General features: G+C 36.5%; 1 protein-coding gene across 4 annotated transcripts; it reads right to left on the bottom strand.

Annotated features, from left to right (window-relative positions):
* Positions 1-130: 130 nt before the first annotated feature.
* Positions 131-11,821, bottom strand: LOC104249568 (SUPPRESSOR OF ABI3-5). 4 transcript variants are annotated; one of them, XM_009806011.2, is made up of 17 exons: positions 11,600-11,821; positions 9,673-9,807; positions 9,433-9,473; positions 8,998-9,207; positions 8,463-8,919; positions 8,318-8,389; positions 8,104-8,196; positions 7,943-8,022; positions 7,181-7,334; positions 6,392-6,476; positions 5,629-5,720; positions 5,476-5,544; positions 4,858-5,028; positions 3,889-4,072; positions 1,766-2,710; positions 1,262-1,443; positions 131-587 (listed from the first exon to the last, which is right to left on the bottom strand). In XM_009806011.2, the coding sequence occupies exons 2-17, from the start codon at positions 9,718-9,720 to the stop codon at positions 405-407; spliced, it is 3,066 nt and encodes a 1,021-aa protein (XP_009804313.1). In that variant the 5' UTR covers positions 9,721-9,807; positions 11,600-11,821; the 3' UTR covers positions 131-404. The 4 variants fall into 4 exon arrangements, with proteins under 4 accessions (XP_009804313.1, XP_070009782.1, XP_009804314.1 ...); XM_070153681.1 differs by having other exon boundaries at positions 7,181-7,331; XM_009806012.2 differs by having other exon boundaries at positions 8,463-8,886; positions 11,600-11,820.
* Positions 11,822-16,119: the final 4,298 nt, after the last annotated feature.

Here is a 16,119-nt window from a genome sequence, read left to right as displayed (position 1 = left end):
AAAAAATTAAATTTATTCAACACCATTTCACAGCACCCAATGTTTCTTCTCTAGCTCAGCCAGTCACCCAGATATCTTTCAAGTAACCGATCAAGAATGCGTCACTTCACTAACTAGTAGATCCATGAAATAAAGAGAAATGTCTTAGCTTTGCAAAAAATAGGCACACAAGTGCGATATTCTGATTCCAACATTCCTCAGATAAAGGGGGCATTGCAGAAAACCAGAACCTTATCCTTCACATTTTGAAATAATTCCAACAGCAAAAGGAAAAACTAACAAACAAATCAATACACTAACTAACTAGAGTTGCAACCCTAAATCGGAAACATTTCTAATCAACATCTCCAGTCCACATCCTGGAATGGTTGTTATATACTTCTCCATTTTTTGCCTCTAAGTTCTTACGACATCTCTCTGAACCGAGCAATGGCCTTCTTTTGTATGAGAGTCTTGTAACTGTCACCAGCCTGTACTTCAAGGTTTGGGTCAACCTTCTTGGGCTGATGAATTCCAAGTCCTGCTCTACGTTCAGATGCTTGAGCTTGGACTGGCTCTACCATACCACTTCCATCCTTCCCCAATCCCTGAATTCATGACAATAAAAGAAACCAAAAACAATTCCCAAAATACAGTGTTAGGCTTTGACATACGAGAAGGAATACCAATTTGCAGCCAGGGCATCACGAGCTCATACAAGTATATACACAAAATGCAGTGTTAACCTCCCACATATTTTAGAAGAAAAAAAAGGCTGTAACCCTTAATAAACAATTCAGCAGCACCGGACCGATGAAATCGATATAAGCTTCTTGTTTTTTATCAGTATAATCAATATAAGGTTATTAGTCGGGATCCATATATGGTACAAAGGAAGAACTAAATCTGTATTAGGTGATACCAATTAGTTGGAATACGTTTTAGTAATGTCAGCATGTTTACTTTAGGTCCAATGTTTTTATGAGTATTTTGGTCCTGTAAGAGATCTACAGGCTAATGGAGAACCTCTAGTGCTTTCACTTCTATTTTTTAATTTTATTTTGATATAATAGCGGACTAAGATGAGCTTAAATGGAGCGATATGGCAATTGAGGATCCATAAAGCCATCCCAACTTGCTTGGGATTGAGGTGTAGTTATTGTAGTTGTAATTAGTATAAGGTTATCAACAACATTTTTAGATGAAGGAGATTATGAACAACATTTTTCTGCGATCAAATAGATATGAAGTCTATGAAGAGTTGTAGGGTAAGAGATGATACCAAGCCCTCCTGCCATCCCATGTTGCGGAGCATACGGTTGCCCACATTACTCTCGTCGATAGCCCGGTCAGCAGAGATCACCTCAAAGCTCTGACTATTTGCTTCTGCACTACGTCCACCTCCAACACCAGGTGGGAAAGGTGTTGGATCAAAAACACCTCTTCTAGATGTTGAGTCTCGATCTTGAAGCCCAGCAATAATAGAAAACAAATTTTCTCACAAGTTAATACACAGAAACAAATCTAGCAACCACCATTGGAATCTTCATCTTTTGAAGTTTTCCAACTAAGCAAGGTCTGGACCTACAGAAAAGTTTTCAACTATGGAAGAATTGCATCCTATTACAGAAATGAAGAGAAGACTCTTACAAAAAACCATGGCGCATTAGAAACCTCGGGAGGAAAGGGAGGGTGGGATAGGAGGGAGGGAGAGAGGGAGAGAGATGCAAAGCTGAGAAGAGTTGAAACAAGCTGCATTAGCCCAAAATGTTGAGTGAATTCTTACTTGAATCTCCAAGATCTGATGCATCATCTCCAAAGGCTGAAGATGAACCATACAAGCTCCTCCGCTCAGCAGCACGATCTCGGTATGCAGTTGTAGTTTGAGACTGCTCCTTAGTAGATGGAGGCTGCGATGGCATCTCTGAGAACCTTCTTTTACCACCTCCAGCTGGTACTGGGGGCATATAAGAACCCAAAGCAGATGCATCTGTCCTAAAGGGCGCTGCAGAGGCATCTGCATTTGTTAATGAGGGAGCTGTGCTTGGTGGCATGGTATGTGAGGTGGATGAACTTCCAGATGATCCTGTATACAGGGTATCCGATTTCACAACTCCTAAACCAGAACCTCTTATTACGCCCTTCAAAGTGCCCCCAGAGCTGTTAGTCACAGACCTAGGCTTATCCGGAGACTCAAAACTCACAGACTGAAAAGTTGAGTTTCCTGCAAGTCCTGGACTAGCTGTAGCATTCTCTCTAGCAGTCAAGGGCTCAGCTTTTAACTTGGTTTTCGCTGCAGGTCCTACTGAGTTAGATCTGTCTTCACCCACTGTCTGGTTGTCTTCAAGCGCCACGCGGGGAGCTTGACCTTCATGACTTCTTTGCTTCCACATTGATAATACATTATTCATTTTCTTCTTATTGGCAAGGATGCTGCTTTTTGAGGCAAGTTTTATCTCTTTTGCCTTCTCCTTCTCTTTCTTTTCAGCAGCTATTGCTGCAGAGGCAGCAGCCTGGATAGCGTCGGGTAGTGAGGAAGCCTTCTCACCAGCTACTACAATAGCTGGTGCAGATATAACAACTTTCTTAGTGTTTGAGCCATCAGATGATTTGGTAGTTTCAGTTTGTCCCTCTGCTGCTTTGGTGTCATTGTGATTGGTACATGGTACATATTGCTGAGTTTTCTGGTCGTAAGTATACCAGATCCCATTGTTACCGTCATAATACAAACCTGCAAAAGCAACAATAATTGCGATGGTGTCACATTTTACCTACACCCGTAATTACGTCCTAGGGTTTACCAAGACCTTTTCATAACCCAGCTCCCAACACATACTCAAACTTGAGAAAAGAGAGAATCACTACAAGATGAAACAGAAATAGAAAGATAGTTTTTTCCCAAGTATTATTAATACAATAGCAGCAATAATCACATAAAAAATAGGCTCAAACAAGACTGCCAGATGAAACACAAACCTCCTGAAAGAATGAAACCTAGCACACCCTTAAAATAGGCAATTGGACAATATTTGGTTGAAGTTGGAGGGAAAAAAAAAAAAAAAGAGCACTTGAAGTTGAAGTTAAAAAGAGTATTTGAAAGTTAAATGTGTTTGGACATTAATTTCACCTGAAAAAATGAAGTTGAAGATTGGTGAGTAAAAACAATTTTCACTTGAAATGCCCCTCAAACAAGTCTTTCAACACTTCACCCCTATTTGAAATACTAAAGTTCAGTTCAGTATTTACAAAATAATAAATGATATTTATGGCCAAACATAAGTGGAATTGGTAGATTATTGGACTGAGAAAATAAGACAGCAGGTGCACAACTCAGTTAAATCATTGTCATTCACCCCCCCCCCCCCCGCCCACACACACAAAATAAAAATTCCCCCTGATCATAGTATAGATTCTCATACAAAAGCAAAAGAAATAATGTGGAACCATTTCTCCCTACATGTGAAGAATTTTCAGATGGGTGACCTTTCACACTTAGCAGCTTACGAGCAAGGGACCCGAATGCCATCACAGTTCCCAGCACTTTATAGACCAAATGTAGATGTACTGGACTATAATCTCTAATTGTTTATAAAGTAAAATAAAAATCTCTATCCAGCCAAGTCTTCACGAGAAGAAACGGGCACCAAAATTGCACTAGCTTCTCACATTCCGGGGTCAACTTGAAGGACATTGAGATCTGCAACATTATCTACTAAATGGACCTCTGCAGTCTCACTTAGACTGCCATACAACCCCATGGCACCCAAAAGGCACAAGACGTGAGCAGACAAAGTGTCCACTATTTCATGTACTTAGTTAAAAAGCATCAGCTAATAATATGTGCTTAACCAGACTTGGTTCATATATGACACGAAGCGAACAGTGGTTTAACATAAACTGGAAACAAACCTGTATTCCCATCATAATAAAAACCAGAAGCAGCATCATAATAATAGCCAGAAGCTTCATCCCAGACAAATCCAGATTGTGGAGCAGAATTCTGACCAGCAACTTCTCCACTGCGCTCTTGTCCACCAGTTGACAGTTTATCATCAGGATTATATTCTTTTGGTGCCCATCCAACAGCATCATACTAAAAGCATGGAGGAGGTATAATTAGACAAGTGTAACTTGACCTAATTCTATTGGATGATTATAGTGTGCTAACATGCATCAAATGACGAATCAACATTTTAGAGTCTTCTATTGAAAGATGAACAGATGTCTATCCAACCAACGTAAAAGAAAGCTACAAACTACACAATGCCTAAGCTATCACTTGGTGACACTCAAAGCTCATTCTTTGCAGCAATAGTCTCCCCATCTCACCCCCCAACCCTGCCGCAAAACAGAACAGAATTATGAAATGAAACCGTTGCATATGGATAAAAACAACAATAGTTAGCTTTTTACTCCCATATATTCCAAACAAATAGCCCCCCCCCCCCCCAAAAAAAAAAAGAGAAAGAGAAGTACAGCGCAGAGTCAGCTTAATTAAGAGAAATTAATAAAAATGATTAGTAAAAGCGCAGTGATTCTACTAATCTGCAGAAAGTACCAAAAAGGAAATACAACATCGGAAGTCTTCAATACATTTGAGAAAAGGATGAATAATGTTTCAATATTTGAGAAATGGATGACATATCTTAAGTTATTCGATTGATACACTCTGACCAACTGCATGAGATGTATTTAATCAACTTGCAGCAATTTAGAAAAGCTACTAAGCAGATATGAATGGAAGGAATTCACCCATTCAGACTAAAATTACTTGTTCAAGATCATCTCTCTCTAACAAAGGTATCTGTAGGCAGCAAATTTCCCCAGCGTAACAAAAAAAATGAACAGAGCTATAACCAAGGTAAAGAGTAGGAGAACCTGTTGAGCAAAAGTTGCTGCTTCAATAGCAGCAGCTGCAAGGCTACTAGTCTGAGAAGCATTTGATCCTGGTCCAAGGATACTTTTTGCATATGCAACTCTAAGAATCTGCCCATTCTTCTCCAATGTTGTACCGTTTGTTGCTTCAAGAGCTTTAGTAGCTTCCTCCACCTGAGATATACGAAAATAGCACAATTAAGATAACTTCAGAAAAAGATCAAGTTCCTACTACAGACTTCATCCAATTTGCTCGTTGACAAATAAAGACTAGAATCCTTACAGGGAACAAGCCTCTAAGCAATGCAGAAAATGGAAATATTATACATGACAATGGTAAAATACTATATGAAGAGAACATGAACCACCTTGTATGTTTTTCCCTTTTGTGAATGAAACCCTTACTCATCCACAAAAAACAGAAGGAAAAACATATTGATATTCATGTTCCTAATCACCAATATAATCTACAAAAAGAATGTTTTACACAAACTTCTCAAAATGAAAATATCATATAAATTTTCCCATGGCCAACCAAAAATAAGGATGTGTACTCCTATTGATGCTCCGTGCCATATATGAATATTCAATCACTTCAATAACAACCAAAACTAAACGTACAGAATAGAAGTGCACAAATGCAAATCCCCTCGAGACGTGAGTGAACTTGTCTCTGACAAGACGAAGATCCTGCACATATTAAGTTGTTAGACAACTAGATAGGAGCCAGGAAACACAAAAGAAGGGCAACAATGTCAAGAAAAAATAATTCACCTTAATAGGAGCGTGTTTGGAAAATTCATAACGAAGCATCTCCTCATCTGCATTTTCATCTAATCCACGGACAACTAAGACATGTGTGGGACCTGATAAAGTATCAAATTAAGATCAATCCAACTATGCTAATTAAGTGCCCGTTTGGGGAATTGGAGACCCTCTTAATCAGGATTTAGTGGGAAGGCAACACCTGTTCTTTTCTAAGAATCCTAGTTTGGCAAGAACCTGAACTACTGAGATGTGTGGGACAACTAAGACATGTGTGGGACCTGATAAAGTATCAAATTAAGATCAATCCAACTATGCTAATTAAGTGGCCGTTTGGGGAATTGGAGACCCTCTTAATCAGGATTTAGTGGGAAAGCAACACCTGTTCTTTTCTAAGAATCCTAGTTTGGCAAGAACCTGAACTCCTGAGATGGCCTTAAGCTGGATTTGGTCCAAAGAATACGGCCTAAAAGTCTGGAGTGCTGTGACCACATCTTTTAATTTTCCTTACCCAAAAGTAATTACCACCTTTATACCTATTTCTCTTCCCATTTTCTCTCTTTCCTCCATATAAATATAAGTAATAACATGCCAAACCAAGATTACGTGAAATCCCAAATAACCTTTACGTTTTAAAAAACAAGGACCGAACGTGCATTAGATTATACTGGATATAAATTGCCTTTAAAATCGGTTGGATTCAATCTATTCCATACTTGGAAGTTCCAAACAAGAACCTAGATATGAGCTGAACATATCATATATTAGTAACCTGCTTCGCCTCTCCTCCCCAGAGAGCTAGAGTTGGATGATGCCATGTCTGCTGGAGGAGCATCATCTGTCCGTGGCTCATTACACTGTTTCAAAGAGGAGAAAACAGGATCACCATAGCTATCATAGGATGATACCAAGAAAAAACTTGTGCGCTGGAGCTATATCATGATAATAACTTTATGCATCTATGAACAACTCAGCCAAGACATTTGTCAGACTGCAGATAAAGAAAATATCTGATCGGTGTAAAGTATAAAAAAAACAAGACTACCCAATGTTACTATTTTGAACACAAACAGCAGCATCCTTAACTCCAACTCTCTGTTCACAAACCATTGCATACAAGACATATTTGCATCTTTTAATTAGATCAACATTGATAGCAAATGTAGTTCAGTCTTCAATCAATAAAAAATGGCAGAAATCTACATTTCATATAAGTTGTATATACACAAAAGAGCAGGGGCTGTGAGAATGCGCCGATTTTTCCCAACAAACATGTGCAAATATTGTTTTTTAAAGCAAAAAAAACAAAATTGAACACGAACAGTGAAAATATATAAAATTACCATCTAGGAAAGATGATAAAAATCATGTGTGTGTGCATGTATGTTGGATAATGGGTGGCTTCGATCAAAGTCGAAGCAATTTACAAGTTTCATAATAAATTATCTTCTTCCTCTTACAATAGAACTCTAAGGTAATGAAATCCCTTTATTAACAGAGATTGTCAACTAGCAAGGTAGAGTTATAAGAGTACTATAAGAATAAGATTAAAAATAAGAACCTGAAAACAAGATGTCCGCCGTGCAAAATTCACACATCCACAGATGGTGCACATCCAATCAGATGGAACAGTGATACTCCGGTGGTTACCATGGTTAGATCTTGAAGCACTGTCTAGACTACCAGGCCCACCGGGTCCTCCAGTTGGCTTGCTACTGCCAAACAACAAATTAGAGGTCTGTTAATTCAAACTTTGCAGCGGTACCAGAACATAATATTCAGAAACGCCAAGAGTAATTTCTAAAACTGCTGAAAAACATGGTACCTCTACTACTAAGAAAATGGACATTGCAGCTTGTCTGAAAATTGCAGAAATAAAAGATGAAAATAACCGGAAGTTGAAGAAATATTAATTACTGTCCTGATTGGGGGCCTAGTGGGTATATTTTCCTCTTTTTGAAGGAAGAGCACACTTCCTGTTCTCTTTTACTCCCCTCCCTTCCCTAATTTGCAGGCAGCATCAAAATTCAAGGAAAAAGAATAAAAGGGATGATGACTTTTGATATACCATGAAAGGGAGTGCCGCAGTTGCAATGACAAAGCACAAAGAACTGATGGTTCAAGAAAGCTTGAATAAATTTACTCAAAAAGGGTGCTCCAAATTTGAGCCCAAACAGAAACTAAACCCTAAATGTGCAAGAGAAAGTAAACACTTGGTGCATTATACCCTTGGCTTCACTAGACAATCTTGCAAAGTATGAACTGGCAGTGATAATAAAGATAACAAAATCAGTACTCTCATATGCAACAAAATAATATTTACCTGTACTCGAAGAAAAGCTTCCTACCATCCACAACTAGACCCTCATCCCCAAGTTTATCCATCATTGCTTGCGCCGCACCCTATTTCACAGCACTAAGCTCAATTCTGTGCTAGAATGAAATGGAAAATATGACATTTGCATATAATTTTATTGGTCATACCACAGAAGGGAAATCAATAAAGGCAAATCCGCGAGAAACGCCAGAATTTCGTTCTTTGATCACACGAACATGGCGTAGGGGCCCCCACTCAGCCTTTAAAAAAAAAGCATACAAAAGGAAAGAAATTTGATGAGCACAAATACAGCAAAACTGAGTGGGCGACAAGTAGCACATAGAGAGTTGAGTGAGAAGAAGAGATTGACAGAGAGAGTACAAGGATCTGATACAAATCTTCTTCGGTCGTTTTCTGTGAAAGGCCTTTGACAACAACAGTCGCTGAAGGGGCCTACATTAAATAGCAGAAGCCATGAGCGCTTCTACCATAAACGCAAATGGGATATGCAATGTATGAAACATACCACAGAATAATTGTCATGGTATCTTTTATCATCACGATCTCTTCGTCTCTCACTTCTATCGTATCGGCCATCATCATAACTGTCCTCTCTATGACTGCGACTATGACTTCGACTTCGAGGAGATCTTGACCTCATGCGATCATCACGACCACGAGAACGTGAGCGGGAATGCTCATGTCTTCTATATGGACTCGGATCCCTCTCACGACTCGATTCTTTGTCACGTTCACGCTCACGGGATTCACGTCGTCTCCAATTACCATCTTTCCCACTGCCTCTTTCATAGTCTGAGTCATAACTATATCTACTGTACTCATGGTCCCTTTCACGGTTATCCTCCCTGTTCGGGTGCGCCATACGATGTTTGTAGTCATAATCATCATAGGGGTAGTCATCACGCTCGCGTCCCCCATACCTAGCAGGCCTGTCAAATCCAGCATCAGGGTAGTTGTCAAAACTGCATAAACCATCTCTGAATGTGTTAATCTCATGATACTTATCAGCTTCACAAATTTCATGATTGGAATCAACATACAGCTTCTCATGCCTCCTGGAATCTCTCTCCACAGGATACTCTTCTTCATAACTTCTTCTCCTTGTTTGAGGCCAATGTCCAACTGCTGGTGGCGGATGAGGGTAGTGCTCTCCTTCCAGTATATCACGGTGATAGGCACCCCGTGAGTAAACACCATCCCTCGAAAATCTATCATCTAGAAACCTCCCGTCATCATAAGAACCACCAGCCCTGCAAGAAAACCATGAGGCAAAGGCCAATAGGAAAAGGCAAAAAAATAATGGAAGAAAATGAAGTGTCAAGTACCAACCTAAATAGGCAGTACATTAAAGATTTTAAATAGTTCTATTACATGTTCATGCAACAAATGTGACAAGTATTATTTGAAGTCTTAAAAAAATTAATTTATCATCAAGCAACTTGATTACCCTTTTGGTGAAAGATGATAACACTCACCGGAAATCTGGCTCATGAACTCCTCTATAACCCTCCAAAGCCTGTGGATTCAAGAGAATAAGTTGTGTCAGCAAGTTATAATCAAGGATGGAAGTTTAGGCAAATCCATTCCACATCCTCACTCTCCCATGGCTTTCATTCATTGTTCTTTAAGAGATGCTGGAAAATTTTTGGACAATCACATGACCCTAGTTTCTTGTCTATCATCCATTATGTGATTAAGAAGGAAACCACAATTACGCTGTTATTTTCCCATCCATGATGGAGCCCATATCGACCAGGATCCATTTCTTGCAAGAGCCACTGGTGTTATCCCTGCAAAACTCTTGATGTTCTTTTTTGAAGTTTCAGCAGCAAGATGACTGTAAGGCTTTCCTGTAATGCATGCACAAATAGATAGTCAAGCCATCATGAACCAGGAAACAATCTTCATGATTTGGCCTCCCCTTTACTGGACTCCTCAAAATCAAAATCTTCCCAGAACAACTCTTGAAACAGTGTAACGTACAACTAAGATCTTCATGTAGGAATCATCAGATATAATGTTACTGAATATCATCTGAACCTGAAGAGATTACTAAACCCAAAGCAAAAGATATGGGTTCTCTTGTTCAAAAATAGAAAGCCACATGACAACTTTCTCAGTACAAAGGACATCACCACTTCAAAAAAAAGGTCATAGGATTACTCAATGAAAGTAATTCCCATCTGTGAAAAGTAGACGATGATGTGCATTTGTAAGGGTGAAACCACTATGCACTAGTCAATTAGAAATTCCAAAGATATATGATATTTGGGAGTAGAGATCCTTGCGGAGCTCCAAATACATCAATTATAAGCTCAGAAGTTACTGTAAAAACTGACATGTGGAGACCCCAAAGTGGTAACTTTTTCTTCAAACCATGCATGGCCTAATACGATAACAGAATGCTTATGCACCAGCATTCCGGAAGGATAAGGAATAACCTCACTATTGAGACTTGTATATCTCTCCTCACATGGAAACAGATGGGCACATGTATATTTGTCAAAATCTCCACATATACCTCGTCTATCGAACAGCATAGATGCTAGAGTCAAGGCAGTGATCCATGGAGATACAGTTGTTCAAATAGAAAAATAAAGAGTTTTAAAAGTGTAACAGCCCATTAGAATTGCTGATTGCAATTCACTATACTATCCTGTCTTTCTTTGCAAACTTTAATGCTGTTTCAGCATTCAATATAGATAACAAAAGTGTGGAAACTAGTGTCCGCGCTCAAGATATGCTTAGAGGGATGCAATAGTCAAGAGTAAAGTGAGGAGACAGTGTGAGGTAAGCCATGAGCAGACAAACACCGGTTAGTAACAGCCCCAAAAAAAAATACGGCACAAAATCAGTCATGATGGACCATTAACTCTATACAAACTTTTCAAGCTCCCACATCAAGTAACTACAAAGTAACAATAATCACAACAACACCAACAGAAATTAAAACCACAAGAAACAAAAGAAAAATTACATTGAACACTATGTAACATACGACAATAACTTTGTACATATTGTAGAATAATTATCTCGGTAAATAAAAAATTTGTTCTTTTTTTCTTTATTTCTTTTTTTTTTTAACGGAGAAATCCCCGAAGGCAGCACATGATACGGAAACCAGGTGAATAATGTGCCTGCCCCTCTACCCTTCTCCACTCAAATTTCAGGCTTTTGTCTACTGCAGTGTTAAAAAATACTGTAATTCTGTTTTGTTTACTCCTTTTTTTATAACCGAGAAATCATCTTTCTTTCTTCATTCCTTTCAATCCAAAAGTTGATTATGACTACCCAAAAATAGGGTAATAGAACCTATAAAAATAGGAGCCATTGACTTTGAAGTCTGAACATCACGTCAATTAATTTTTAAATTTTTTTTTATAACGATGAACAGATGCACAAATTAATTACCAATAGTCCCTCAAAACAACCGGAGAAATTGACACATTAAACTACCAATAAGCTCGTAAAATCACCCAAAAAGCAATAAATTATGGATATGAACCTTAATTTAAACCGTGAGAAATAGAAAACAAAATTACAACCCAATTCACAAGAGTAGAATTGAAAAAATTTGGGGAGAGGGGATTAGGGTTTTGGTTTGGGGAAATTAGAGGTGGAGGAATAAAGAGGGGATCTTACAAATTGGTTTTTTAAAAACAATCGCCGATGAGCCGCCGGAGCAATGTTTCGCCACCGATAGAAAAAGCTGCGTCAAGTGTTAACTCGACATAAGAACAAACTCTGCTTTAACGTGAAATTGCAGCGTATTCGATAAATGTAGTATTTTACACAAATAGCCACTGAGAAAGGCTTGGGCTCGTGAGCTCGAAATCGTAGAAATGATATCGTGCAGCTACCCAAAGGCCTTATTTGTTTGCGCGAAGTATTGATCTTAATCGTCTCAGATATTAAGTGCTTTTTAAAGTTTGAATCATTAATTATTCAGCTCTTAATCATTAAGTGTATTTGTTTTTTACTTCAAAACCACTTAATGGGTCTGAATAGGTCTGTATGATTAAGATCTATAATAGAGACTTAATTTCATTAAGATGCTATCACATATTCATTATTAACTGCCGTCATCGCCTACCATTATCAATTACCACCATGCCACCACCACTACCATACTCAACCACCACCACCACCACCACCACCACCACCACCACCACGCCACCATCATCCTCAATCATAGCCGCCACCATTATCGACCATCACCACCCACTATCCCCACCACTCCGACCACCATATATCATTCTCACCCACAATCAACACTCATGCACCTCAACTATCATAGCTAACCACTCCATCACCATCAACAATCACAGCTGGCACTGTCCATCATTATAACCTACCACTACTCGCCCACCACCTTCCTTAGTCACATCGAGTACCACCACCCGCCATTATTAACTATTACCACCCACCACCAACATCCTCAATCATAATCGACATCACTACCAATCACTACTAGCTACTAGCATGAACCACCATCATCAACCAAAACTACCACCAACCACCGCCTGTAGTCGGCATTCACCCGTTAGTCATCACCACCAACAACTATCATATTTTAAAAAACTATATATTTTATTGGTAGAATTTAGATTAGTTAATATACATTTGAATTTTATGTTTATTAATTTTCAAATAAAGATAAATTTTATATATTTAGATGTTAAAAATCAAACAGTCTTAATTATTTCTATTGAGATCTTAATACATATCTTAATATATTTAGATGTATATTCACATTCAGATGTCTTAATCTTAATACACATCTTGATATTCAGATGTGTATTCAGATTCAGACATCTTAATCTTTAAAAAAACAAATGAGGCCAAAAGGGCAACTTTTCCGTTTTTTCCCTTTAATTCTTCAGATTTTTAATTTATAATTTCAGGATAAAAATAAATATTGACCGATCTCTAAATAACATCTCTAAAAATAGTTATTTGTGCACTCGCCCTCTCGAAATCTACAAGGCCCAAATGTTTTAAGTCCAAATAAATGGGGGCATTTGCATCTATACTCGCTTTTTGGGTCACGTTTTAACTTGTGTTCGCTTTGCAAAAAAAATTGCAAACGTACCCACTTTTTCGCGTAACTTCAGCATGCGGCGCTGAAGTAGCTAAGGCAATCACGCATAACTTCAGCATTCTAGGAGAAGGGCCTGAAGTAGCAAGTGTGTTGAACTAAGTGTGCTGAAGTTTTTGTTTGTAATTGTTGAACTTAAGCATAGTAGCTAAAGTTTTGTTCTCTATTCGCTGAAGTTTTTATTTGTAATTGCTGAACATAAGCATAGTAGCTAAAGTTTTGTTCTCTATTTGCTGTTGTTTGTAATTTCACTAAATAAGCTGAAGTTTTTTTGTCCTAGATTCATTAGTTTTGTCATTAAGCTTTTTCAAAAACTTCAGTAGAAGATGCTGAAATTATTTAGTTCATTTATAAAAACTTCAGCACTAAATAAGCTGAAGTTTTTTTGTCCTGGATAAGCTTTTTTAAAAACTTCAGCAGAAGACGCTAAAGTTATTTAGTTCATTCGTAAAAGCTTCAACACTAAAAGCTGAAGTTTTTTTTGTCTTAGATTCATTAGTTTTGTTATAAAGCTTTTTCAAAAACTTTAGCAGAAAATGTTGAAGTTATTTAGTTCATTTGTAAAAACTTCAGCACTATATAAGCTGAAGTTTTTGAAAAAGCTTTATAACATACTAGATAAATAATCAGATTGCCAACAATATTTAAATAATAAATTTTGAAAACAACAAACGTGAAAAGAACAGAATTATCATTGTCTACTAACTTACGTACGTGGAAATATTCACAAATTATTGTCTACTAACTTACGTACGTGAAAATATTCACAAATTATTGTCTAATAACTTACGTAATTATTTATAATTTATTTTTAAATAATTTGATAACATATTTATGGCAATCATCCCATTAACTGAAGTTTCATAGCAGCACTAACAGCAACAGCATCAGCAACAGAAGAAGAAGAAGAAGGAGGAGGAGGAGAAAATGGGGCTGAAGTTGTTTAAAAAGTGGGTACAAGTTAATTTTTTTTTTTTAAAAAAAAATAGGTATAGGTTAAATGAAGGCGACCAAATAGGGCGCCCCATACAATTTTTACAAATAAATGATCTTTTGGGGTTTTCTTAAAGGGATTTTTTTTATTTGATACCTAATTACACGACATAAATAAATTTTGTTTACAAAATATATACAATCCACCTCAAAAGGCTCCCAAATACATTATGTAGGCCTTCAATCAAGGGATTTAATTACACCATTTTTCTTTTTTTTTTTCCTCCTCTCTCCCCTTTCTCTCCAATCTTCCATTATCTTTTTTCTCTCTCTTTTTGGTTTTTGTTTGTGTTAAATGAATTGAAGTCTCCCTTTGGAGGCAGTTGGTTATATAGGGAAATTTTAGGGGGGGGGGGAGGTGTAAAGTGTGCGGATGAACTTTTTGAGTATGATAAAGTGAAAAACTATCGGTACTTTAACTAATCATAAATACGATTGTTATCAAAGTTTTACCAAATTATCAAAGTGATAGTAATTTTTACCAAATTATCAATCATCGATTAATATATAAATTAAGTTATTATTACCTTGTACGTGACTTCTGATTGTTAAATTTTACACTTATGTTGCACAATACTTAAACCCTTGAGTAGTAAGAAAACCAGTTTGCTGTTAAAAATTAAGCTATTATTATACAACTAATTATATATTATACAATTTATTTACAACTTTCACACATTATTTCTACCCAGTTAAATATAACTATAATATCATACAACTTAAATAAAAAATTTATATAAAATTTATACAATATGTCTTTTGTATATTTTGCATCTCATTTATACATAGTTAAAACAAATTTCATACAACTAATTATATATTATACAACTTACCTACGACTTATCTACAATTTTCATACATTATTTCTACCCAGTTATATACAACTACAATAAATAACTTAAATATAATTTTTACACAATATTGTTCAACTTTCATACAATAGTTAAATAAAAATTATATATATAAACAACAGAATATAATTTTTCTATAATTTTGTAAATATAATGTATATCATATCGTCTTCTTCTTCTTCTTCTTCTTCGAGTTTCAATATGAAATTCAGTCAAAATCAAGTCTAATCTTCACCAAAACACTCTCAAAATTGAGATATAAACTTCAAATCATATTTTCAATTGTTTGCAACAACACCCAATTCAAATAAATAATGATTTTTAAAAACCCAAATTCGAATTCAAAGCTTTAAAGCTTTTTAATGACTGTCAATAGTGGAATTGCTGCTCTCTTTTCCGTTGCTTTACAATACTGAAATTAGGGATTAAGAGATAGAGAGACGTAGAGACAATTCTCAATTCTTTGCAACAACACCCAATTCAAAGAATATTGTTCAACTTTCATGCACTTGTATCTTACAGCTGCCAATATGTTAGCTTAATGTGAATTGTTCTTCCAAAAAAACTATTCAACACATGTAAACTAATTTCTATCTTTAATTGTTTTTTTTTTTCTGGCCAAAGCAGCGAAACTGTTTGATTATAAAGATGGTAAAGTTTCTCCTTCAAATAGAGAAGAGATCATACCAGTGATTCTCAGTATTAAAACTATATTGAGCAAATCTATTTTGCATTACACGTAATGGAGGCTTTTTTCTTTTTAAAATTCAAATTCGAATTCAATGTTTCAAAGCCTTTTAATGGTTGTCAATGGTGGAATCGTGGGTGAGTGCAAAATACGTAGGAGAGGGGGGTGAGATGTGGAGAAAGAAACGTGGGGGAGTGGAAGATACGGTAGAATTATTTTAGGACATTATTTATTATCATTAATTCCCTTAAAATGTAGATAAATGGTAATTAAGTATATAAAATATAATTATAGTAAAATTTAAGTAAAAAAGTTAATATAATTTCATATAGTATATAGGAATGTAATAATTCCTTTCTTAAATAGCACTCATCTAAGACAACAGGGTGATAGTTTCGCAACCATTTAACTTTTGTCCCCGTTTTAAAAATTTGTGTAAAAATGGATTTTTTAAGTTTAATAAACAAAAATTAGATTAAAATACCCACCAACCAAAAAATAGAACAAATTACTTACAAGTCATTCACAAGTT

Source organism: Nicotiana sylvestris, chromosome 8 (genome assembly GCF_000393655.2).
Source record: "Nicotiana sylvestris chromosome 8, ASM39365v2, whole genome shotgun sequence".
NCBI classification, from domain to species: Eukaryota; Viridiplantae; Streptophyta; class Magnoliopsida; order Solanales; family Solanaceae; genus Nicotiana; species Nicotiana sylvestris.
The sequence above is the reverse complement of the archived record's forward strand: the minus strand, read 5'-3'. Positions and strand labels throughout refer to the sequence as shown.

Bases quoted from the DNA above. Each gene is read 5' to 3' on its own strand.
- LOC104249568 (XM_009806011.2), bottom strand. From the start codon at position 9,720: ATGGATCCTGGTCGATATGGGCTCCATCATGGATGGGAAAATAACAGC. The intron at 8,920-8,997 runs GTATGTTGATTC...TGGTTTATGCAG, and splicing joins TCCAGGAGGCATGAGAAGCT to TTTTGACAACTACCCTGATG. The intron at 8,197-8,317 runs GTACTCTCTCTG...TTTTTTTTAAAG, and splicing joins AAGATTTGTATCAGATCCTT to GCTGAGTGGGGGCCCCTACG.